This window comes from Convolutriloba macropyga, chromosome 15 (assembly GCF_964194025.1).
Source record: "Convolutriloba macropyga chromosome 15, txConMacr16.3, whole genome shotgun sequence".
Classification (NCBI taxonomy): domain Eukaryota; kingdom Metazoa; phylum Xenacoelomorpha; order Acoela; family Convolutidae; genus Convolutriloba; species Convolutriloba macropyga.
The window spans coordinates 17,409,789-17,435,490 of record NC_134482.1 but is presented as its reverse complement, the minus strand read 5'-3'; the positions used below and the strand labels follow the sequence as shown (position 1 = coordinate 17,435,490).

General features: G+C 33.5%; 1 protein-coding gene across 4 annotated transcripts in view; it reads right to left on the bottom strand.

The window, feature by feature from the left end:
- Positions 1-16,109, bottom strand: part of LOC142354659 (tyrosine-protein phosphatase non-receptor type 7-like) — a 40,011-nt gene extending 23,902 nt beyond the window's left edge. The window contains exons 1-2 of one of the 4 annotated variants that reach the window (XM_075407010.1): positions 15,853-16,109; positions 1,166-3,600 (exon numbers count right to left, since the gene is read on the bottom strand). In XM_075407010.1, the coding sequence (XP_075263125.1) occupies positions 1,166-2,147 (982 nt within the window). In that variant the 5' untranslated portion in view covers positions 2,148-3,600; positions 15,853-16,109. Of the gene's footprint in view, positions 1-1,165; positions 3,601-10,915; positions 11,460-15,852 lie in introns of those variants that run through there. The other 3 variants (XM_075407012.1, XM_075407013.1, XM_075407011.1) reach the window with 3 other exon arrangements.
- Positions 16,110-25,702: the final 9,593 nt, after the last annotated feature.

Here is a 25,702-nt window from a genome sequence, read left to right as displayed (position 1 = left end):
TAGCTCTTATGTTGCATTACGTGCTCAAAACGCGATAATGATCCAACAAGCAAACCGCTCCATGAATCGTATGTTTCGATAATCTGAACGGCGAAAGAAAGGAAGGAGGAGGAGGAGGGCTGAAGGTGGGCTGTAAAGTTTGGATACAACCGGTTTTGACGAACTTCCACGGCCTCAACTCGATAATCTGGATAATCTGCCTTCACACATCCAACCCAGAAAGTAATTTCGAAGACAAAAAGGAAGAAGTTTTAAGATGGGTCCTAGAGTTGCAGAAGTAGTTTACAGAATTTGTTTTTAAAGATGGTCTATTCAGAAACTTGCCAATACAACCGGAGCACGTGCACTTTCTATACCTGCTAATTATATGTTATCATTAATTGTACAGATGATTAATTGTTAAAATAATTCTTTAGCGACGGGACTTGTCATGATAGAGAAAAGAGCTTAGTGTGCACTTTAGTTATCTGAGAAAACCAAGTCCGTCAAAAAAACAAACAACTTGAAAAAACGGTATTTCAGAACATATGAATATATTGTAGCCAGGCGGCTCAATAAATGTAGAATTATCAACATTTTTACGCATCAAAGAAAGACGTGATTTGAATGCAAATTGGAACCTGATAGGCAACGAATCGCAAGGTTAGACAATGGCCATTACTACTTATGATAACTCTTGATTCTATTTCCATGATTTTAAAATTCTTGACATATCTTAATAAGATACTTGTTTGAGTTATTGGGTGTTATTTTGAACAAGATATTTTAGTGCGGTGTAGGTACGTTAAAAAGGTTAGTTTTTCTGCTTTAAGATTCAATCCAAATAACCAACTATTTTCAACCGAACATCCAGAAATAACAATCTTTTCTAAGTACTTAGGATATACATTAGGATATAATACGCAACATTGAAAACCCGATTGTGTGGATTACAATTCCAAGATGAGTCCAAGATGTGTCATCCCAAATGACACAACTTGATCTGTACTTGATTTGAACTGATGAAAATTTCGCGATTAACTAAGATTCCATAAAAATATGACTAAGGAAATTAATTGCTTATACTTTTTGATTGTTAAAAAAACAGAAATTCATGCTTTTACATTTTTATTCCAAATTTCAACCAATCAGATTGCCTCAGGGATATATCCATGATACTACTCACCGTAAGTTGCGTTCGTGATTGGCCAGTACTTCTCACAGACGGTTTTGTTCCGTTCTCGGATCTGTGTCAACATCACCACAATTGATACGTTCTCCTGCCATATCATCCACCAGAAGTCCTCCACTGTCGAAGGCAAGGGTCCCTGAGTCGCGATGAATTCCTGGTCACGTTTGAAGCCCCGAACAAAGTTGGCATTTATGTAGGCTGAGGATTCTGATCTGAATTTGTTACCACTTAGCCGGATGCGGCTGTGGTTGTTCGGCAAGACAGTCGGATGTCGGTTCTTTTGTTTGTCCATGTTTTTGATGTCCGCCCGGTCCTGGTGGTTCGTTGGCAACGACATGAACTCTTTTGAAAGCTGGCCCAGGCTTGAAACTAGACTCTCAAGCTCCTGCACCGTAAGATGTTTTGAAGCTTCATTTAGAATTTTCTGCTCTTGAGCCCCACGTGATGATGAGGGGCTGCGTACTGCAGGAATGGCCGCTAACTGGGCTTTTGCGACCGGGGGTATAGAAACCTGGCTAGCATCAGACTGTAAACTGAGAGTCAAGCTGCTGACAGAACCCGATCGCCCCGTTCGTCTATCTTGAATGCTCCCTCTATGCGTGGGTGTCGTTGACCTGTATGAGGAACTTGATGCTGAGTTATCTTGATAAAATGGACTATTCCGTCCAGTTATGGAGCTGATCCGCTTATGTTTCGGAGGAACGGCAAGGTTTTGGTCAAGTATTCGAGGCTGCTGGAATCCTGGTTTCTCTTCAGCAATGACAGTCGAGATCACGGACCTTCCTTTGAGTAAGGGCCCTTTGGTCAGCACGGACTGTTTTTCCTCGTCAGTGGCTGTTGGTTTCGTGCAAGCGGAAGTTCGAGTCCTGAGCAGGTAGAAAACGACCGCGACCAGAATTATGATGATGGTCCCGAGCGTCGCGCCCACAATAGCCAGAACCACTTGGTCGGTTGTCAACGTATGATGTACCGCCATAACCTCAACGTTTTTCAAACTCAAAATTTCAAATAAGGAAGTATCGAATTAGATAATCGATCGTAATATTAATAATCGTAATGAGGTTAATTGTAATAATCGTAAGATTTAGTAGAGCTCAAACCCCCCAATCAATTAAAAGCAACGACCTTGAAAATATAAAATTAGATTATTTTGTTGTCATGAACTGTCCAAAATCCAAATTAGCAAACAGCTCAAATAATAATCGAGCATTCTACCGGCAAAAATAATTTCGATGAATGAATTTCAAACGCTCAAATAAATGCCCAGAGTTAAATTGGGTTAAAAATTTGGGGGAAAGTTGAAAGAATTTTCTGGACTTGATTAGCCCAGCACATGTCATTGTAACGGTTATTAAACGTCACGATAATATAGAGTGGTAAATTTAATTTCTTTCGGTTCACTTATAGGGCGAAATATCAACTTATTTGTCAACAAATTGCAAAGCGAAATGACCCAAAACAACTTAATCGAATTGGGAAATATCGATCAGTTAGCGCAAGAGTTGCTTTAAAGAGACAAATCACCCAGAGTGAATTTGGGTCGCAATTTGGGACGAAACCAGAACAAAATAATCCCTTCCAACTCTGATAAGTCTCACGAAATTTAAAAAAAAACGATAATAACCAGGGTTGGTAGAACTTAGCGCGCGTTTCGTTTTAACGCATTGTACCACGAAACAACTGATACGATGCAAATTTGTACGCCGGCTTAATGTTGAGTCTTTTTAATTTCATTTTCCATTTCATTTGTTCTAATCAAAGCCGTAATAGGAGCAACCTTAACCCCCCTATGTTTTATTACTCCCAACGTTATTTCCCCAATGTTGTCAATGTTGGTACTATATGGCTGAGAGAAAGCTAGGGAATGAATGAATAAACGGAATTTGTACACAACGGTAATTGATTTTTCCCAGTCGTCGAGAAGTAGCGAATACAGCAAAATGTAGTATTTTCAACAATTGTAGTACTTTCAATACCAGCTCATGTTAACCTCACAATAAAAATTACTTAAAACGATTTCCAATTACAATTGACGTCAATAACGTTGATAATACTTTTTTCAAGAGGTTAATTTGCTATCCAGATATGTTCAGATAATTCGGAATAATATTTTTTGGAATATTTTGGATAATAAAGTAAGGATAATAATAAAATAAGGTTCCATTTAAAACAAAGACGACTAAAAAACGCTTCTCAGATAAAAATCTGACAAAGATTTGGTTCACAACCGTGTGAAGAAAAAACAAAAACTATGTTGCGAGTAATCAAGTAAAAAAAATAGTGAAAAAAGTCTTTATATCGAGTAGAATAGATAATATAGGCACTAATCGGTATATCAGTTGTCAAATTAGTCCCAAAATTAGCATAATACTTCCGCCATAAGTTGTCTCCGTTTCTATCCAAGTTAGTTTCTCGTCTTGTGTTAATTCCTGAAAAACAAACCCCCGAATTGCTCATTATTTACATATTAAGGAAAAGGAAGCAAATCGAGACGGAATTTGATTGGATGTATTCAATTAATTAGCAAAATGGGAAGGAAAACGCAAAAGTTTCTTCCTCAATTGAGGCTAATTTGGGAACGGGCGAATTTAACATCGGCTTTGATATGAAACCGATACGCGTCGTTTTCAACTTAGAACCCTAATCTTTCAACTTATTGATACTTAGTCGATCTTTACATTCCTAGACTTTGGAGATACTGAAAATCCCCAAATCACCCCCCCCCCCTCACAACTATACGTTATGCAACCGCCCCCCCCCCTCACAACTATACGTTATGCAACCCCCCCCCCCCCCCGTTGCAGAGCATTTACCATTACATAAAGCGCCCTTATGAAAAATACCGAACGTTCTCGTGGGGGTGCAAATAACATGCATCAACTATGCTGGGGAGAACAAACGGAAAAGATGCATTTTTCATTTCAAAAGCTTTTGTGAGCTTGAACCCACAGCTGATGAAACGAGTCCATTTTTAGGTAACTGCAGAAAGCACTTGATAAAAATGAATTCTCACTTTTTTAGGTCAAACGCGAGAAAAGTCAACCATGAAATTTTAAACATAGCCGGTAGAATACCCGAAAATAATCGCGCCAATTGAACTCTACAGACCACCGTGTCAAAAATAAAAGGGGGCAGGGGAGAGGGCGCTGGGCTACTGGTCGGGGTGGTGGGGGGGGGGGGGGGTGTTGAGGGTATTGTTAGCTTTCACATTTACACAGTTAGTGGTGTAAACTTTAACATTTACCTTCAAAATCCCGCTTCACCTTTAATATGAGCAGTTCCTGGTTACTATACAAAAGAAACCAAGGCACTGTTAAAGTCCAATGTTCGAAAAGAAAAAAAGTAAAAATTCAAGTCATCGACAAACTTGCTTCAGCTAAAAAAAAACCTAACTGAAGTATACCGTAAACGAACCGCAGGTTCATTCTACCCTAAAAAAGATAATTTCCTTCCTTCAAAAATTAAACACCCTCATAGATTCGAAAAACTAATAAAATACACAATTGCCCTTAAAATAACCGTGGAATTGGTCCAAAGTAATAAACATTGTCGAAGAAGTGGCCAGAATGAGTCTAAAATTTGTCCTCTGACTTTCACCTTGATTAGTCCTGATGCTGTTCTCAATTAAAATTAAACTAGTGAGTATGAAAGTCACTTGTCTGAGCGATGTCAGTCAATGAGACCTGTTTTGCTTAAAACTCAAATGCCGTTGAGATCAATAGAAGCCCTAGCTAATGCTCAGCTTTTTTCCAATCGTTAAGCAAAACCCAAATGAGAATGTATATTAAAACAAGAATTATTTCAAAACCCAGCAACGCGCGAAAGATCACCTATTTCCCTGCAGCCAATCCTAATAGCCGACACAAGACCGTCAAATTTGAAAAACTTAAGAAGTTTTTCATGTCACCATAGCTCTAGTCGAACTTATGCTCTAGTCGAACTAACTGAATCCGCACGAATAAAACAACAACATTCGATCATAACAAGTTTCTCCTGCGATTTGAAAAAAAAGGATATAACTCTCATCCAATTTCACTACAGGCAATCAAATAATACAGAACTGGAGGTAATTTTTAAAATTGGTTAATATCTTAATTACATAAGAGAATTTCAAAACTTATCGTTGATCAAGATCCGACTCAATGCTGTAAACTAAAATGAGATGTACAGCAAGGATTAAATTAGAGCCCCATCTTGTCAAATATATATTAAGGATCTGTCTTCAGTTTGCGAAGGTGTTGAGTTGAAATATTTCTTGTTGCTGACGACATAATTATAGAAGCAGTTGGATGCTCACGTGGAAAGAAACTGACTTGAAAAACAAATTACTGGCTCGAAAACAATAAGCTGGCCGAAATCTGTTCAAATTAATCTAGGTTAATACAGGTTAAAAATCAGTTCAAAAATAGTGACAGAAAAATACGCCATTCGCTTATTATTTTGAGTATTAAGATTAATAATAAATTCTCGGGTCTTTCCCATTGTAGCCCCCCCCATGAAATTATAGCTCCCCCATTATGATATAATAACCATAATTGGGGGGGGGGGGGAGCGGCTATAGGTTATCTGACCACTAAGCTGGGGGGGGGGGGCTATAATGGGAAAGACCCAAACAATTAAATCAACGTAGATCATATTAGGATGAAATTGAGTTTAAGAAACATTATGAATGTTCTATTCCTTCAGAAGGAAGGCATCATGTAGCGAGAGCTCAGTTACCAGTTACCAATAACACCAATGAGTCAATTAGGCGCATTAGTTTAATGTTTCTGTAGTTATTTCGCACTAAAACCAATTCAACTTCTACAGATAAAGATTGTAGAATTATTTTATGTTCTATTAACCGTTTACAAAGAACACAATTATGAATTAACCAAATTTGCGTTTGAGTCCTTAAATGGCTTCCAAAAACAATATTGAAACTCTCTGCAAAAAAATGTGAACAGAATTCAGAACGTAAACGATAAATTGCATAAGCTGAAAAAATGAGACCTCTGAGAAAATCTGAAGCTGAAAAATGCTTCCATAAGCTGAAATTGGAAAAGATCTTGACAAAAGCAGTGAAGGAGCTAAAAAAAACTGCTAAAACAGTGAGCAAAAGAATGTTGTATTCCACTAACACGATCCACAGGATACAGCAAAAATGCAGCTAAGCTTTATTAAAAGTCTAGATCGGCAATTAAAACATTCAAGTGCACATTTTGAAATGCCGAAAGTCTGCAGAAGTTAAAAAGCCTACTCAATCAGAAGTTGACTCCCGTTGACTTTCGTCATTTTAAAACGTGCGCGTTTCATGTTTTAAGCATGGTTACAAGACTGCAAAAGTCACTTCGAAATTATGGCTTAATATCTCGAGCCGCTTCGCGGTTCTCGATAAGCAACAGAAATTCTCAGAGACTTCAAGCAGAGCCACTAAACCATTAGTTAGTACTGGCATTCATGCAGCTGTATAGAATTCAATTCTGATTTTATATTGGGGCAAAATCTAATAGAAGACCTGAATGATCTCCTTTCCTTATCTGTCCAAAACGTTTAAAGATCTTCATGCAGTAACTAATTTAATTCTCCCCTTGACGAATTGGTTATTACATATAAGCAACCTGATTACAAGTAAAAAGCGATAGCTGTTGCAAAAATATCTTTGCAAAAAAGGTTAAAAATGAAACGAAGAAAATTTACCATAACGGACTGAATAATATAGTTTCTAGAACGATAATAATTTAGTTGGCTTAAGATACTGACGCTTCGGAAAAATTGCTGGAATTATTCCATGAGAAAATATCACTCTAAAAGTCAATCACAAACGATCCAGCCAAAACTTAGAAAAAAAAGACACTTATGTTTACAAAAACTGCGAGAACAATTACAACTCAAACACATGTCTGTATGATTACATTTCTCTTATGATAAAATCACTGGGTGCAAAAGTGCAATATGGATATATCAGCACCTTAAAAAAGTTAACTTAACAAAAAATACAGGAGAAAACTCATGGCTAAAAACACCTGCAAAAAAGATCGACACGTTAAATAAATAAAAACCAAGCTTTGGGTACATTTTCAAAGTGATGATTCAACTACCCTAATTAAAAAATACCAAAAAAATATTTGACTTCCACAGAAACAAAATAAATTAGTTTGAACTAAAACGATTTAGTTTGAAATGTAACTATGTACAAAATGAAGTATTAATGTCTCACAAAGGATATCTATTATCAGAAATGCATCCACGCGATGAAGGACTAAATAAGCGAATCCAATTATGAAAAACCAAATTTCAGAAACTTTAATATTTGTTTTCTGAAAACAAAACTACTAAACAAAAAAACTTTTTACAAAATATACATTTCTTCAACTTCCAATCAGCGGGAGAAGTTGAAATCAAATATCTAAATTTACTTCAAAAAAATTTCGAAAGGAGACTTTCAAACAGAAAAGGAAAATTTGCCTCATGGTTTGATAGCAATTATATAAACTGTAAATGCGCAAAGAGGCGGTCAAAAAATTAATTAATCAAAAAACATCACCTATTAGCAAAAAATAATTTAGTCAAAAATTATGACAAGTATTTCTTGTAGCTCAAACGGCGCGCGTTGGTTCGCACATTTAAATAACTTCTACTTAAAGGTACAATTGAAGCGTAAACACGTGGCCAAAAGTTAGCGAAGTTTACGATTTTCCAAATGTTTGAAATTCGATGTACTCGAGAGGAGCATAAACATTAAATCAGCATCGGTAAACGGATGCTAATGACTCACCAATAAAAATCTAACAACAAATAAAAAATTTCCCGATATATGAACCATCTGGACTATTAGTCATACACCGCTAACCACTATTCTGACCCAAAAACCATAACATAAAAGAACATATAGAAGAACTGGGTCGAAAAATTCAAGGCCAAATCGAAAATAGACAAATATAGAAAATGTGCTAAACACTGTAATTGTAAACTTTGTCGTCAAAATAGGCTCAGCAACATATTCAATTCACGAGGGCTGTAATGGAAAGACGGGAATTTTCAATTTTTCAGTGCAGTTTAAATGTGCATTTTTAACCACATTTATATGAACCGTCGCGTTAACTTATAAATACAAGTCTTTGTTTTTACTGAATTCTAAGCAAAGGCCGTGAGCCAAGAAGAAAACAGTATTTAATAACTTTTTAGATTTTTGCTGAAAAACAAACGTTCGCGGAAAAGTTAATGATAAAAACTACTATTCAGTACGAAATCAAAAATTTATACACTCTTAAATTTGGAGTATTGAGAACAAGAAAAAACAGCAACATTGCACAGACATAAAAACAAAAACTATACTGTCACATGTTTTCTCTTCGCCAAAAATTGTTCTTTTTAAAGTTTATTTCCATTATTGCAACTATTAAACAAAGGTGATTTCGGGAAAGTCAATAAAAAACAAGGCAGTTTGGTAACTTCTCTAGGTACAATTTGCTCTACTCTGGAGCGACTAAAAAGCACAACAAATTTTTACGCATCCCTAGCCGATACCAGATGCTTATCTTACAAGATCATGCAAGACGATGGTTATCTTACAAGATCTTGCCAGATAATCGTTATCTTGCAAAACGGTGGCTATCTTGCAAAACCCTGCAAGTTCGTTCCGGTCAAACTCTACTCTCATTGGCTGCAATAGACGCATTATCGCTCATTTAGCGCAGAAATTTCCCAATTACACTTGAGTGAGCTTTAAGAGACAATTTGAAACAAAATTTACATCAGATATCTGGTTTTTATCAAAGTACAACATAAGTTCATTCAACTAAGACTAAACTCTTAAGGATTCTTTGAGTAATATAAAGAGATATATGGTTCCTCAAAACCTTCGAACTTTTCAATTAATTTTCTGTTTCATTTTCTCACAACGAGTCAATTCAATTAAGTTTCTTTGGAACCAAATAAAATAGTTGATATTAAAAACCGTTGCTATCATCTACTTACCATTTGTGGCACTTCAGACTTCTTAATTTGTGAAATAGTAAATATTATTTTTCATTTTACTCTTAGTTTGCGAAAAAAATCAAAATTGTGGCTATATTGGCTGTAAATCTTTACCATAATGAAAAAAAAATGGTGAAAAACGTTCTCGTCTCATTCTGATCCTATCCAATCGAGTTCCATTTATTTGCATATTTGCGAGATGAATGTTTATCTCGCAAAATTTTTGCAAGACGATGGATATATTGAAAGAACATTTTTGCAAAACGATGCATCGTCTTGCAAGACAACCATTCGATATGGGCTGGGGATAAAAAGATTATTTGGCATTGCCTGAATGATAAAAGTATAATTACCCAGTTCATTGAGAATGTAAAAACTTTTATTGATTACATATTTTACATATTTTATTTGATTACAGATTTTACATATAACTATTTATCAGGAAAAACGATTAAAAAATAAACAAACCCCCCCCCCGGGTGTTTGTTCATTTTTTTCATCATGTTTTTCTTTCAAGGAAAGAAAAACATGAAGAAATGTGTCAAACAAGGACGATCAAAAGATTTGAATTCCTTTGAGCGATTCCACTTAAATTCCCCTATGTCTACAGCCCCGAAACGCGATAATCAAACAGCTTACACGTAGCAATTATTGATATTATTTCGTATAAAATCATATTTAGCGAACTAAAATGAAAAACTATTAATTTTTTTCAAAAATTTTGCACAATAAGAAACTATCTACCACGCTAACATTATGCTTACAATTACCCATTAAATTTTCGGCATAGTTCTTTAATCTTCTTTACCTATTGGAAAAAATGAAAAATTAAGAGTGGTCAAGCAATTATCAAAATTTTCACTTTGGTCATTAACCTTTCTTGAGTCCAATACTAACAAAAGGTTAAGAGCGGTTAGTCTTTACATCCAATTGCCTTTCTTAATAGAACACATAAATAGAACAATAGCCTAAATAGAACAAAAAATGCTCCAAAAACGGCTTGAAAGATAAAGTTTCAAAAACTTGTAACTAAAAACCATTTTTTTTAAAGAAACGTCATAACCTTTTCCTATGTGGAGTTAGTTCTGTAATTCATACCACTTCAATCTCGAATTTGTCAGAAAGTTTCATTTCGGTGAATTTTTGCCCAAAAATATTCCTACAATTTTTTAAAACCTCATCTTCTCAGCAATCAATAAATTTAATTATTCTGTATTGTAAGGGCTTCCACTTATATTTTGAAATAATCGATCCAAAAATATGAATACGTCAACGATTTTCAGTGCTTCGCTTAGTTTTTTCTTAAATTTTTAGGGAAACCCTAGAGTTATAAAAACCTCAACTTTTCAACATAAACGGAAGCAAAGACCCCTTTTGTAAACACTCCACTCTGCAAGGGCTTTCAAATGATACCACTAATGTCTTTCTCTGATGAAAATTTAAAGAGGGAGGGGGTCAAAAATGACAAAAAAGGCCAGGTTATCATAGAGCTCCTTCCCTCACATACCAGATTGGAAAAGTTTTTTAAAAAAAAATACGACCTGCTAACTAACAGCTGTGCGACAGATAATAAAAATTACGATTTATTTCGGCCTCTGCGATAGCAGCTGCAATTATGCAAAAAAATAAGATTCAAAGTAGCTGAAACAATTTCAAAACTAATTTCTGCCCTCTAATATTTAGCCAAGAGGTCGGACGAATGGTTTCAGAGCATTAAGGGCGAACGCATATTACCCCTCCGATTTGTTCTCCTTTATTAATAGAAAAATGAGCAAAACAACTAACCTTCGAGAGTAAAATGAATGCGATAACTTCTTTGAAGGCTAATAGCATATACGAGAGTTATAACTAGTAACTGTAAACATAAGAATAGGTTTTGGTTAAATCACACCGCGAAAAAATTGTCAAATCAACGTAAGTTGCCAAGTACAGCTTTACTGAAAGCAAAAAAATAAACAAATAAACAAAACTTCCACGGCAGCAAAATCAATAAACAGGGAAAAGGCAGCGATAAATAAACAAACTAAAAATATAGTAAAAATGTAACTCAACGCTTAGTCAGCCATGAGTGTAACTTACCCGAGCGTGAAATGAATTTTGGCCACTTTTCTTATTTTCAAGCGAAGGTTAAAGCATTCTTTTTCAACTAAAGCGTATATGTATCATTAGCATTATTTTTTCGAGTGGTTGATTTTGAACGCCTTTTTAATTTGAGGAACTTACAAAGTATCCATATATATTTAACTATATGGAAAGAGAAAGAAGGAAAAAAGAATAAGAGAAAAATAAGAGTGTACTATATTAGCTCTTCGTTCAGTTATGTTCAAATTCGTCCTTGTTAGATGTTAGTTTTAAGCCATGTGTATCAACGTACATATCATCTATATATCGGCTCAGCTAACCAAAAAGAGAGAGGGAGCGCATACACACACATGCACGATAGATGAAAAAACAATAGATGGAAAAACTAACGAAACACATAGCAGATTGCTCAGAAGACCGAAAACTTGCTAAACACGCATCGCTACAGTAGTCAGCTTAAAGTCGTTATTGAAAAAATTGAAAAAAAAATTTTAGTCTTTCTTTAGTGCCATTTTATACGTTCAAAATAAGCGCTAATTGCGGAATCGGAAACAAAATTATTATACCTATCAGTTTGAGTTTGATTGGAGTCCACAATAAGTTGAATTATTTTGCTGAGGGTCAAGAACCAGCGATGTTCAGAGGAAGATGATGTAGGGATGAGGGAGGAGGTGGGGTGGGGGGGGGGGGGTGGTTCAGTTTGAACACGATTCAATATATAGAATCAAAGTTCATACCAACTTGCATTCGTTCTGGATCGTGTCCGTCAACTATGGTGGTGGTGGTGGGTGGTGGTGGTGGGGGGGGGGGGGGAGGAGGAGCTCCATTTTGCCCCGAAAAACCCTATTTTGACCTGTTCGTTGTTCGTGGCCTGTGGCCTTACAGCAGTCATATACTTCCAGCATAATTAAACTTTTAGTTGGACATATTTTTCAAAATTTTTGAATGCAAAAACGCAAATTAATTGTGAAAACAACCTCAAACGTTGAGCAATTATAAAACTACAACACTTCGAGCATGAAATGAGACAACTTAAATTATTCATAATTTTTGAAGTGAGATTTAACGGTAACTTTCCGTTTCCAGATTAAATTATCGCCTTACTGTAAGCAGCGATTACGGACTATGTTAATCAACTGTTCCCTAAATTTACAAACTTATAGAATAAGAAAACTGTAAGTCATTAAAACATCATTAAAAAAATGCTGAGAAAAATATTCAAAGATTAATTCCACACATAAACGCGCGTACACAAAATCAATGTTGCTATTATATTTACCCTTACTAAACTTGAATCATATTCAAAAGTTGATTGTAGCCTTTTCGTTTTATCGGTCTGTCGGCTTATGGAGCACATTTTCCGTACATACCATACAATTTAAGGCAAAGAGTGTTTAGATTTGAAAAATGCATGGCTGAAAATTTAAACGGGATAAAGATATACAGAAATCGGCGATCGCCGAATTGGCCTACAGGCGGCTTAGCCGACGACCAAAAAAAATCAAAACTCAAGCCGAAAACCCGACCGCATATCAATTAAAAAGGTCGGAGGAATCAGTGATAATTTGATCGATCCGGTTTGTCGACCAATCAGAATTCAGCGTCCGCTAAATTTCTCATTTTTTGGATGTCGGTTAAACTCCCAGTCTGCCCATATTCCTAGCACTATAGAAAGCGAGCAATATGGTATGAAAACCACAACAAAAAAATTCTCAATGGAAAAGATAGATAGAAAGATAAATCATACACTAAGCTATGAGCGAATAAACAGATAGATATAAAACATACGTAGAAGAAAAATGCTAATATATGCTAAGAACGTTCTAAAGTTTTAGAGGTCTTTAGTGTTCAAGTGCGTGTAACAAATGCATCAATGTTTACTTAAACAGTCGACGTTAGACAAAGTTGAACTTAGTTAAAAAATTTTCTAACGAATTTGATATATGAAGCTAAATTTGCCGTATGTTATTAACAGTTCCTATAAAAGCCAAAATTCACATCAGTTTCAAGTCTAACACTGTCTGAAACTTCTTACATGCGGTAGACAGATTAGAAACAACTGCTAAAAGAAAGTCAACAGCATTCAAAGATTTGCCATCCGATAAGAGTGCAAAATTTCGAAAACAAAAATTTTGATGAAGAAAAACTCCTAATTAATTTCCGTTTTTTTATTGCATAGCAATATCAAAAGATTCGACAATTTCTCTTCAATGATCACTTTTCTGTTTGCTTTTGTACGGATTTAAACACTTTTTCAGTCATTTTTTGCCGTTCATCGTACAGGATTGTGAGTTGTATCATTACAAAGCTTGTCAAGCGTTGAAATTCAAATAAAAAAGACTCTTTTACTTCGCTTTTACCGAAAGTTACGGAGGTTTAAATTTTGCTCATAGATTTTGACAAGATTGATGAATTTTGCTAAAAAATACGATAAAAATGGTAACGATAGTTTCATTAGTTTTAGATAATAGTTTACTTGAGCGGTTGTTTTGCTGGCATTAAGTAGAAACACTTAAGTGGAACTTTCTAGAAAAATGTTCAAAGATATATGCCATGACTTCTATGTCAATCAGAATTATTTCGAATTGTGCCATCAGAATTTTTTTTTAGTCAATTGAGATTTGAACTAAGAGCCCAAATTAGAAATTTCTCACGTAAAATACTAAACAACGATTGATGGTGCTAGAAAAGGAGTTTAATTAATATGACAGCATATCAACACTTTCATCAGAATCAGCCTTGTCTGAAATGTCATTTAATTCCAAGAGACAATTTTCGCAAGAGGTTCTTGACTTCGTCCTAATGGTTGAGCTTTTGGTCAAGAAAAACACTACCAATTAATTTCCGTTTTTTTCTGATTGTACAGTAATATTAAAGGTTTCGACGGTTCCTCTTCAAAATATCACGATTTCTCTTCGCCTTTGTTTATTTTTAATTGTTCCGACCCTGTTTAGTGGGGGAAGAAGAAGAACTATTTCCTCAACTGGGTTTTTGTTCAGTCATTTTTCGCCGACTAATATTTTCATCATACAGGATTGTGAGTTAAATAATTTAAAAACTTGTCACGCGCAAAAATTTAAATTTAAAAGACATTTTCTGAATTTCGCTTTTTCGGAGAAGTGACGGAGGTCTTAATTTTGTGAACGTTAGCCTCCCTTCCGTTGATTTATTCACAATTTTCTTATTTTTTGCTAGATTTCCATGAATTTTGCATTAAGAAAAAATGGTAACGATAGTTTCATTGGTTTTACTTTTAGAGAAAAAAGAGAGTTGCTGAATTGTTTGAACCACAAATTTTCGCTACAATTTTGGCTAAGTTTTAGAAAATTCAGCAATTTTTCCATTTTCCACTTAGTACAAATTGCCCAGTAGTGTAGACATAACTTGTTTTGTAAAAGTAGTGCGGACGCAGTCTGCGGTTACTCAAACATTGGTTATTTTGACCTCCGGTTCCTAAGAAACTGATACGTATTTAACACTTTAGATGCCTTTCGTTAATTTAAACCGATATCTATCAACATGCATAATTTATTATTGATAAAAAGATTTGCGTTTTCTTTTAATAAACGGTTTTCTTGCAAAATTTAGCTAGTTGACCTTTGCCTGTATTTATTTTTTAGAAATGTGACATTCTGGATATTACAGGAATTTTATGGAGGTATAAATTGAGGCACTTAATTATTTCACTTTATAGCTAATGGTTTTTACGACTTTGAAATTAATTGTTTTTCAAACGTATAAACGTATTTTCTAACTTTGCCCTTTATGTTTTTCTACTTATTAAGTATTCTCAATTAAGAACGGTCCCATATCTTTTCTGGTGAAATACAACTCAATTTGTTGAATTTGGTTTTTATCTGATGCTATTTTTACCGTCTTTAAGTTCTTTTCATAAAAGTAGCTATTAAGGTTTGGTTGTAATTATTGCTTGTTGTTTTTATTTGATTTTGTTTTTGTCTTGTCTCTTAGTTTCTTTAATTGCCAGTAACATCAGCCTTCTCATAAAGCATTTTCAAATTGCCTAGTGGTTTGAGCTTAAAGCGATTTTTTAATTGGATACACAATTATTTTCGAACACTAAACAGATTTGTAAAAATTTTCTATATATCCATCATTTGGTGGTCAATTAAGTGACAAACGCGATTGGGCAGGTTCGGAACATTATAAGCAACCGCACATTACCGAGCCTCCTTGTCGAAATATAAAAAAATATTCAAGTCAATTTAATTTGAATTTAATTTAAATTTAGTTTGTCCATTATTTGTTCTAACGACTGCAAAAAATGGACTATATCTGATATCAAAAGGGTGATTTATTCTACTCTATTCTACGGTGGTCTTATATTGGAAATTGGAACTCAGTTAATCTGTATCAATTGAAAATTGAGATACAAACTTTCAATTGTCTCTGAGCAACAGGTAGGTCCAAAAACCTTCAGAAAATAATGATAAAAGTTTTTTAAAAAACTCATTTATTATTAATTAATATTAATTAACCTTACACCAAAATTCTCGCTGCAACATCAAAATCATTCGGGATAATATACAACTTCAAGTTGATGTTAATAGTGGCGGAAAACATAATCAGAGTAGTTGGCCACTTAATACCTAGACTGAAAAATAAAAATCATAAAAACTAACCTCACCATGTTCCAAAGATTGTAAATAAAGCTAGCAGTTGCTCATAACTTATCAGAGGTCAAAGTCAACTAACCATACACACCAGTTATAAACGCTCTAATAAAGGCATAAATGAAGTGCGTTCTCAACTCATTTTCAAGACTAAATGAAAAACAGCTCATTAGAGATCAATATTCGCACACGAATTAAACAAAAACTCGGTCAGCATAGACCACATATGAAGTTTTATTACATGAACGCATACATTTGCATTCAATATATGAAAAATGAGTATTACGAATAAGGCCGGTTAATACTAAATTACTCTCAAATGTAATAAAACCGGTCGATTGCTTTAACTTAGAAAACATGTGCGACTCGAATTAGAAATTGCGTAATAGAAAGCGCTATTTTGGTAAGCAAAAAATAGAAAACACAGTTATGGTAAGAAATAATGCTTACACTAAAAGGATATATTTCCAAGTAAAAAACTGGAGTGAAAAAAAAAATAAGATTTTATTTGTCAATTTTACAAAAAAAGCTATTTTTTTCTGAGCAGCCTAGAATAATTAGAATCAACTTAAAAGCTTCAAGAAAGAATATTTTCAAGATTCAAATACTTCAGTTATGATTAGTTTAGTTCTTTTATGGATTTAAATTTCAAATAAAACTGACACAAGCAATCTCGGAAATGTGCGTTCGCACATAATGTTCCGACCCCACTCAACCATTTTTTGATTTAAATGTCCGGCAAATGAGGTAGAGAGATGAAACTTTCAAAAAATCACTTATTTTTCGAAAAAAATTGGTGTATCCATTTAAAAACCCGCCTTAAGCTCAAACCACTATACAAATCAATCAACAACTAATTAGGAGGCCGATTATAACAGCCTTTAAGAAGAGTAATAGGGAAGGCAAACAGCAAAATCAAAGAAAACAACAAGCATTACTTACGACCAAGATTCAAGGTCCAATTTTTTTTTACAAAAATTTAATAAAAAGTCAAAATAGCATCAGATACCGACTAAAAAAAATCAAATGAATTGCATTTAACCAGAAAAGATATTGGAACTGTCTTTGAGAATAATTAAAGAATAGACAAAACAAAAAGGGCAAAGTTAGAGAATACGTTTACACTTTTTGAAAACAATTTAACTCGAGAAAAGTAATTGAAAGTCCGAAAACAATTAGCTATTAACAGAAATCATTCAATGGCTTCATTTGTACCTTCATACAAAACCATTGAGATGTGTCTTTCTCAAAAATTTCATACGACTACAAAAAGAACCAATACTGTTACAAATCAAAAAGTCGACGCAATTTTGAGAGGAAACGGTGTCGAAGCCAATAAAATCCCCCAATCTATTCACTAAAAAAATCAAATGTAAACAATTGCACTTTCTGTTATTAACATTAATGTGATATGTGACTTGTCATTAATGTGATGATCGAACAAGAAAACGAAAGAAGCTCAAAATTTAGAAAATTTCAAAAAAATGAAAATTTGTTAAGATCAACTCCAAAAATCAATAATTAAATAACAAAACCAGCAAAGAACACTACACTACAATTCACTTGAAAACAGATGCAACCTATCTTTGCTGAGACTACGCTTAAAGGTGGCTGAAATAAGATTGAAATTGGAAAATCTCACAAAAACCATTTTTTTAAAAAAGTAAGATGTAACAACCGTAAGCATTCAACTAAAAAATGGCAAATAGAACAACTTTTTACTGCCTAGGAAGTCAATTGGACATGTAATTCGTGAGTTTTAAAACATTTCACCAACTCTCTTCACCTTTGAACAAAGAACCAAAGAGATTATCGTGAACAGTTTTATCATATTTCAGCAAAAATGTTCTTCAATGCTGTACAACAGTTCATGAGATAAATTTAAAAAGCGCACTCGCACGACGACGCAGAAATTTTCACCAAACTATTGTTTTCTTGTTTTTACCAATAGTTTCTATGTTCAACTTTAAGACTTTTTTGGACCTCGATGGTCTGGTCTAACGGTAAAACATTCCCAACGCAAACGTCTATAAAATTTACTATCATATATGGAGACTGAAACGAAGAAAGGATGCTCGTTAATGTGCGTTCGCACATGATGTTCCGACCCGAGCTCATCTACATTTTTTGACATAATTGACAACCTAATGATGAGATAATTAAAAATAGAGGTTTGAGTTTAAAAGAAATCGTTACACAACCAAACTACTAACTGAAATACATAACACCACGCCTCATTACAGTGCTCAGAAGATCTGCCATTAGAAAGACTACGAGAAAAAAAACAAACGACAAAACAAGCAAAAACAAACTTTTTAGCGAATGTACTAAAAGAAGAGAAAAAGAAACACAAATATTGACCACTCACAAAACTTATATGAAAACGCATTTTGTCCAACAAACAAAACATCAGTTAAGACATGATATCAATGGAAAAGTGGTTTTGAATTACAATGAAGTGGATGAAACCTCTCAATGATAAGAATGAATTACAAGTTGACGAAAAGAACAAAAACTGAAAAGTATAAAGTCTTTGAAAACGAACAATATCATGAACTTTAAAATTATTCGCTATAAACTGACCGCATTGAGTAACATCATTCATTTAATCCTTACTTAGAAGCCTATGAGACTACATTTCAAGACTACATGAAGAATTTCAGAAAATTTCATAAAAAACTTGAGCGAGAAAAGTGTCAAACCCAATAAAAGAGAAGTTTTTGGTAAAAAACTTTCTTTTTTCATATACTTTTTAGTAGCAATGGCGTTGTTGTTTCCTTAACAACATGACTTCAAAAGTATAAAGAAATATAATAAAACCACGAGATTTTTGAGAAAACCAGTTATATCAACGCCATTAAATTCAATGGCTTTCAACGGAAATCAAAAAGTAAGCTAAGTTATACCTCAATGAGAAAGAAATGATGTTTGTAAATGAAAAATAATCAACGGGACATCACAATAAGTTTTATGATTATGAAAAATGAGTATTAAGAATAAGGCCGGTTAATACTAAATTACTCTCAAATGTAATAAAACCGGTCGATTGCTTTAACTTAGAAAACATGTGCGACTCGAATTAGAAATTGCGTAATAGAAAGCGCTATTTTGGTAAGCAAAAAATAGAAAACACAGTTATGGTAAGAAATAATGCTTACACTAAAAGGATATATTTCCAAGTAATAAACTGGAGTGAAAAAAATAAGATTTTATTTGTCAATTTTACAAAAAAAAGCTATTTTTTTCTGAGCAGCCTAGAATAATTAGAATCAACTTAAAAGCTTCAAGAAAGAATATTTTCAAGATTCAAATACTTCAGTTATGATTAGTTTAGTTCTTTTATGGATTTAAATTTCAAATAAAACTGACCAAGCAATCTCGGAAATGTGCGTTCGCACATGATGTTCCGATCCCACTCAACCATTTTTTGATTTAATTGTCCGGCAAATGAGGTAGAGAGATGAAACTTTCAAAAAATCACTTATTTTTCGAAAAAAAAATTGATGTATCCATTTAAAAACCCGCCTTAAGCTCAAACCACTATACAAATCAATCAACAACTAATTAGGAGGCCGATTATAACAGCCTTTAAGAAGAGTAATAGGGAAGGCAAACAGCAAAATCAAAGAAAACAACAAGCATTACTTACGACCAAGATTCAAGGTCTAATTTTTTTTTACAAAAATTTAATAAAAAGTCAAAATAGCATCAGATAACGACTAAAAAAATCAAATGAATTGCATTTAACCAGAAAAGATATTGGAACTGTCTTTGAGAATAATTAAAGAATAGACAAAACAAAAAGGGCAAAGTTAGAGAATACGTTTACAATTTTTGAAAACAATTTAACTCGTGAAAAGTAATTGAAAGTCCGAAAACAATTAGCTATTAACAGAAATCATTCAATGGCTTCATTTGTACCTTCATACAAAACCATTGAGATCTGTCTTTCTCAAAAATTTCATACGACTACAAAAAGAACCAATACTGGTACAAATCAAAAAGTCGACGCAATTTTGAGAGGAAACGGTGTCGAAGCCAATAAAATCCCCCAATCTATTCACTAAAAAAATCGAATGTAAACAATTGCACTTTCTGTTAACAACATTAATGTGATATGTGACTTGTCATTAATGTGATGATCGAACAAGAAAAAAAAGAAAGTTTAGAAAATTTAGAAAATTTCAAAAAAAATGAAAATTTGTTAAGATGAACTCCAAAAATCAATAATTAAATAACAAAACCAGCAATGAATACTACACTACAATTCACTTGAAAACGAATGCAACCTATCTTTGCTGAGACTACGCTTAAAGGTGGCAGAAATAAGATTGAAAGTGGAAAATCTCACAAAAACCATTTTTTTAAAACAGTAAGATGTAACAACCGTAAGCATTCAACTAAAAAATGGCAAATAGAACAACTTTTTACTGCCTAGGAAGTCAATTGGACATGTAATTCGTGAGTTTCAAAACATTTCACCAACTCTCTTTACCTTTGAACAAAGAACCAAAGAGATTATCGTGAAGTTTTATCATATTTCAGCAAAAATGTTTTTCAATGCTGTACAACAGTTCATGAGATCAATTTAAAAAGCACACTCGCACGACGACGCAGAAATTTTCACCAAAATATTGTTTTCTTGTTTTTTACCAATAGTTTCTATGTTCAACTTTAAGACTTTTTTGGACCTCGATGGTCTGGTCTAACGGTAAAACATTCCCAACGCAAACGTCTATAAAATTTACTATCATATATGGAGACTGAAACGAAGAAAGGATGCTCGTTAATGTGCGTTCGCACATGATGTTCCGACCCGAGCTCATCTACATTTTTTGACATAATTGACAACCTAATGATGAGATAATTAAAAATAGATGTTTGAGTTTAAAAGAAATCGTTACACAACCAAACTACTAACTGAAATACATAACACCACGCCTCATTACAGTGCTCAGAAGATCTGCCATTAGAAAGACTACGAGAAAAAAAAACAAACGACAAAACAAGCAAAAACATAAACTTTTTAGCGAATGTACTAAAAGAAGAGAAAAAGAAACACAAATATTGACCACTCACAAAACTTATATGAAAACGCATTTTGTCCAACAAACAAAACATCAGTTAAGACATGATATCAATGGAAAAGTGGTTTTGAATTACAATGAAGTGGATGAAACCTCTCAATGATAAGAATGAATTACAAGTTGACGAAAAGAACAAATACTGAAAAGCATGAAGTCTTTGAAAACGAACAATATCATGAACTTTAAAATTATTCGCTATAAACTGACCGCATTGAGTAACATCATTCATTTAATCCTTACTTAGAAGCCTATGAGAATACATTTCAAGACTACATGAAGAATTTCAGAAAATTTCATAAAAAACTTGAGCGAGAAAAGTGTCAAACCCAATAAAAGAGAAGTTTTTGGTAAAAAAACTTTCTTTCTTCATATACTTTTTAGTAGCAATGGCGTTGTTGTTTCCTTAACAACATGACTTCAAAAGTATAAAGAAATATAATAAAACCACGAAATTTTTGAGAAAACCAGTTATATCAACGCCATTAAATTCAATGGCTTTCAACGGAAATCAAAAAGTAAGCTAAGTTATACCTCAATGAGAAAGAAATGATGTTTGTAAATAAAAAATAATCAACGGGACATCACTATAAGTTCTATGATTATGAAAACAACAAAAAACACATGCTAAAACCAGAAATTCATAAGAGAATTAAAAGAAGAATGTTTCGAAGCCATTGAAACCCTAATCGTTTCTCTGAAAACTTTATTTGTGATCCATTGGACGTCTTCTCTAAGCCAATGGGAACTATTAATGATGGGATAATGAGATGTTAAAAAGAACCAAAACTACAAAAAAAAACAAAATTTTGAAATTATGAAAAAACTGTGATAAAAATTAAAACGTAACCAAAAAAAAATATCCAAAAATTACAAAAAATATATCCAAAAATTTAAAAAATTTATGAAAACTCGTGGCATCGAAGCTAAAAACAAATAATTAGAAGATAAAACCGCTAAACAGATTAAATTTATATGCAGTAGCAACGAAAGAGGCCCTGGTATTACTGAGATTGATTACAGTTCAAAAAAATAAGTCTTAAGTTTGGTTAATGTCCAAAAAAATTTATAAAATTATTTTTGAAGTCTTAACAGCCACTAAAAGCAAGAGCTTTCAAGGAAATCCGAAAAATACGCTACCTTATGCCTCTATGGGAAGAGTGGGATGTTTCTCATCAATATATTATCAATAAGACATCACAATAAGTCATATGATTATGAAGACAACGACCAATACAGGCAAAAACCAACAAAAATTCAGCCAAATTTTCCAGAAGAAAATGTCGAAGCCGATTAAACCATAATAATTGCTCTGAGACTTCATCTCTGATCCATTGGCTGTCTTTTCTAAGCCAATGGGAACTATGATTTTTAGGATAATGGGAGAACATTTCAAAATGAATCAAAATTACAAAAATCCGAAATTTTTTTTGAAATTATGAAAACTCGTGTTATCGAAGTCCGAAAACTAATAGTTATCAGATAAAAACCAGCTACCAAATTTATTTTGATTGCATTAAAAAGGAAGGTGGTCCTGTCATTGCTGAGAGTGACTTACTGTTCATGAAAATAAGTTTAAGATTGGTTAATGGTAAAAAAAATTATTTTCAAAGTCTTAGCAGCCATTAGCTGTCCACTCAAAGCACTATACAGGTTTACTTAATGCACAGTGGGAAGTCGATGGCACTTTTAGTTCGCGAGTCTATGCCATAGGACTCCCATAATTCAGTGAAATCTCAAAAGAAAATGAATATTTCATTAAAAATTTCGAAAACACAAATTCGAAGACTGAAAAAAACATGACTGTTTCCTCGAAAACGAATAGTTTGTTCATTGGGTATCAGTTGACCATAAATTAGGTTTGACCTTACAGAACCTCGATATGAAAAATGACTAGTCTCTAAGTGAGAAAAAAACAAACAATAGGAAATTTTTCTAAAAAAAAACAGCTCTCAAATTGAATTCGACATTTTTTGATAGTAAACTTCCTCAAGAGACCAGAACTGGCTTTTATCGGTCTATTGGTAACACAAAATTGCTTCAATTTGTAGTGTGAAATGTAATTTTCAAATAAATTTTTTATAGAAAGGCCTTAATTTGAACAAAAATTTCTCCAAAAGTGAACAAAATCATGCAAATATCGCGTGTTCACACAAAACTTTAAACCTAGATAACTCTTCAAAAAACATGAAATTCAAAAACATCTTTTTAATTATGAATTCTACGCTGGACGAGCTTTTTAATGATACCACTCACATTTCTCTACGATGAATATATCGATCGGCCGATATTGACTGAAAAAAAACCATTTGAGTATATAGTTCCTCCCCCCACAAGTGGGGTCGGAACAATCAGTTCATTTTCAAATATTCATTTGCAATTTGAAGACAATACTCCGTCCTTGACCGCTATACTGTCAAACTTAGGAGCCATTTGTTTCAAACAAATCGCTCCGAATAACTTCTAATCTGTTGTTCTCGACACTAAGAGTTGAAAATAGTTAAAGATAGGTTGATGCGGCAGTCGTAAACCCGCTCCCAAATATCTGCTTATTTCTTAAATATTACAACCTCGTAAAAACTTAACCGATTAACGTGAGACAAATTGCTCTCGAACTACAGGAGGTGCACTTAATTCAGAGGTCGCTGCTTTTGCCTGAGTAAAATTTTTTGTGAGCAAAAACTTCCAACAATGGAGGTGCTCGATTCCGGCTTAATAGACTAGTGCAATTACCACTTGGCTATCCGGAACGTGTGTCTAGCTCTTCTTACAATTGCTTTTGTGTTAGAAACAGATTTAATTTCTGAATAAGAGCAAATTAGGTCACACAAAAATTGAGAAGTCATGCACGAGAAAATCACTAAAAAATAGAAAGAATGTTCTAGAACGAAACGCTCAAGCAAAAAAAGCAAAAAAAATAACGCTTACGTTTGAAATTATTACTTCAGACTTCGTTCGAAAGCAATCAGCAAGTCGCTTACAAATTTATTTAAAACATTTCAACAGCAAAGAACTGAATATTGAGAATTCCACGATAAAAACAATAGCAGATAAATTGAATAAGACAATTCGCCATGTGAACTTATTGCTTCTGCTATGAGACATTCCTTACTTGAAAAAACCAGTAAAATTGATAACTTCTTTTACAAACCTTTTATTGAGTGCTAGTTTGTAATTCAGAGTATCGTTTGTGCTACAGAACATCACATCACACTGTCTCCAAACTTTCAAAGATTCCAATTTTTGAAAGTTTGCCTTGACACTGAATTGAACAAGGAGGCTCGTTAATGTGCGTTCGCACATGATGTTCCGACCCGAGCTCATCTACATTTTTGACTTGATTGTCAACCAAATGAAGAGAATCAAAATATATGTTTGAGTTGAAAAAATCTTTACACACCCAAACTACTAAATGAATTACATAATGCCATGCCTCATTAAAGCGCTCACGAGATCTGCCATTAAAAAGACCGCGAGAAAAAAAACCAACAAAAAAAAGTAAAAACAAAAATTTTACGGCAAAAACTCAGTATCTAAATTTAAAAGCACCTCGTAACAACGTCAAAATGCAATCAGATAAAACCTTAGCTACACAAATTTCTTACCCACACATCAGATGAGATTTTCCCTCATTGAGACTAGGTAACAAGTCGACAAAAAGACATATTGAGGCAAAAATCAAAATTCGATCAACATTTTTAAAACGTTTCATAACTTCAAACATCTCAGAAATCCTTAGCTCTTAACAAAATAATTCTCGACGAAAGTACAAAATAGTCATAACGAAATCGAGAAGACTTATAATTGTTTAGACTAAGCCATAGAAACGAATTAGAGTTGTAGAAAAACTCAAAAAAAACAATTTGCGAAAACAAAAATTATTGAAGCCATTAAAATCATTAGCTTTATCTGAATATTGTTTCTCATATTTCAATTGAACAAGTTCACTCGGTCCTTATTTAAAAATAACTGGCATCTGTTATTACGCAAATATGCTAAAAAAACAGAAACACAAATATTTACCACCCACAAAACTTTTATGAAACATCAGTTACGAAACAAAATCAATAGACACTTCAACATATTGAATTACACGGAATTGAACGGGACCTCTCAGTGATGAGAATAAATTACAAATTGACGAAAAGAACGAAAAAAACCTGAACAATATATTAAAATTTTGAAAACGAATAACATAAACTCTAAGGCTATTCGCTACAAAACTGACTGCATTGCGTAACATCACTCATTAAATCCTCAATTAGAAGCTTGTCAGATCTCTCAGCGTTTTAGGACTACAAAAAGAATAAAAAACAGTCAAAAAAGCAAAGTAAAAAAAGAGAGAAAAGTGTCGAAGCCGGTAAAAAGTGAACTTTTCAGTAAAAAATTCTATCTTCAATTATTTTTTAAACAGCAAGGGGATGATTTTTCTGTTTCAAAAAGGACTTCAAAATTTCAACAAATATGAACAAGAATATCAAAACCACGAAGTTTTTACGAAAAACACGTAATATCCACGCCCTTAAACACGCTAGGTTATGCCTCCATGGGAGGACTATGATGTTGGTCATTCATACGTTATCAATAAGACATCACAATATGTCGTATGGTTGAAAACAACAATAAATACATGCAAAAAACAAAAAATTCAATAGAAAAGTGCGAGAAGAAATTGTCGAAGTCATTTAAGCAAAAGGCTTTTCTCTGAAAACTTTCTCTATGATCCATTGAACGTTTCTCTAAGCAAAGGAGAACTATCAGTATCATGATAAAGT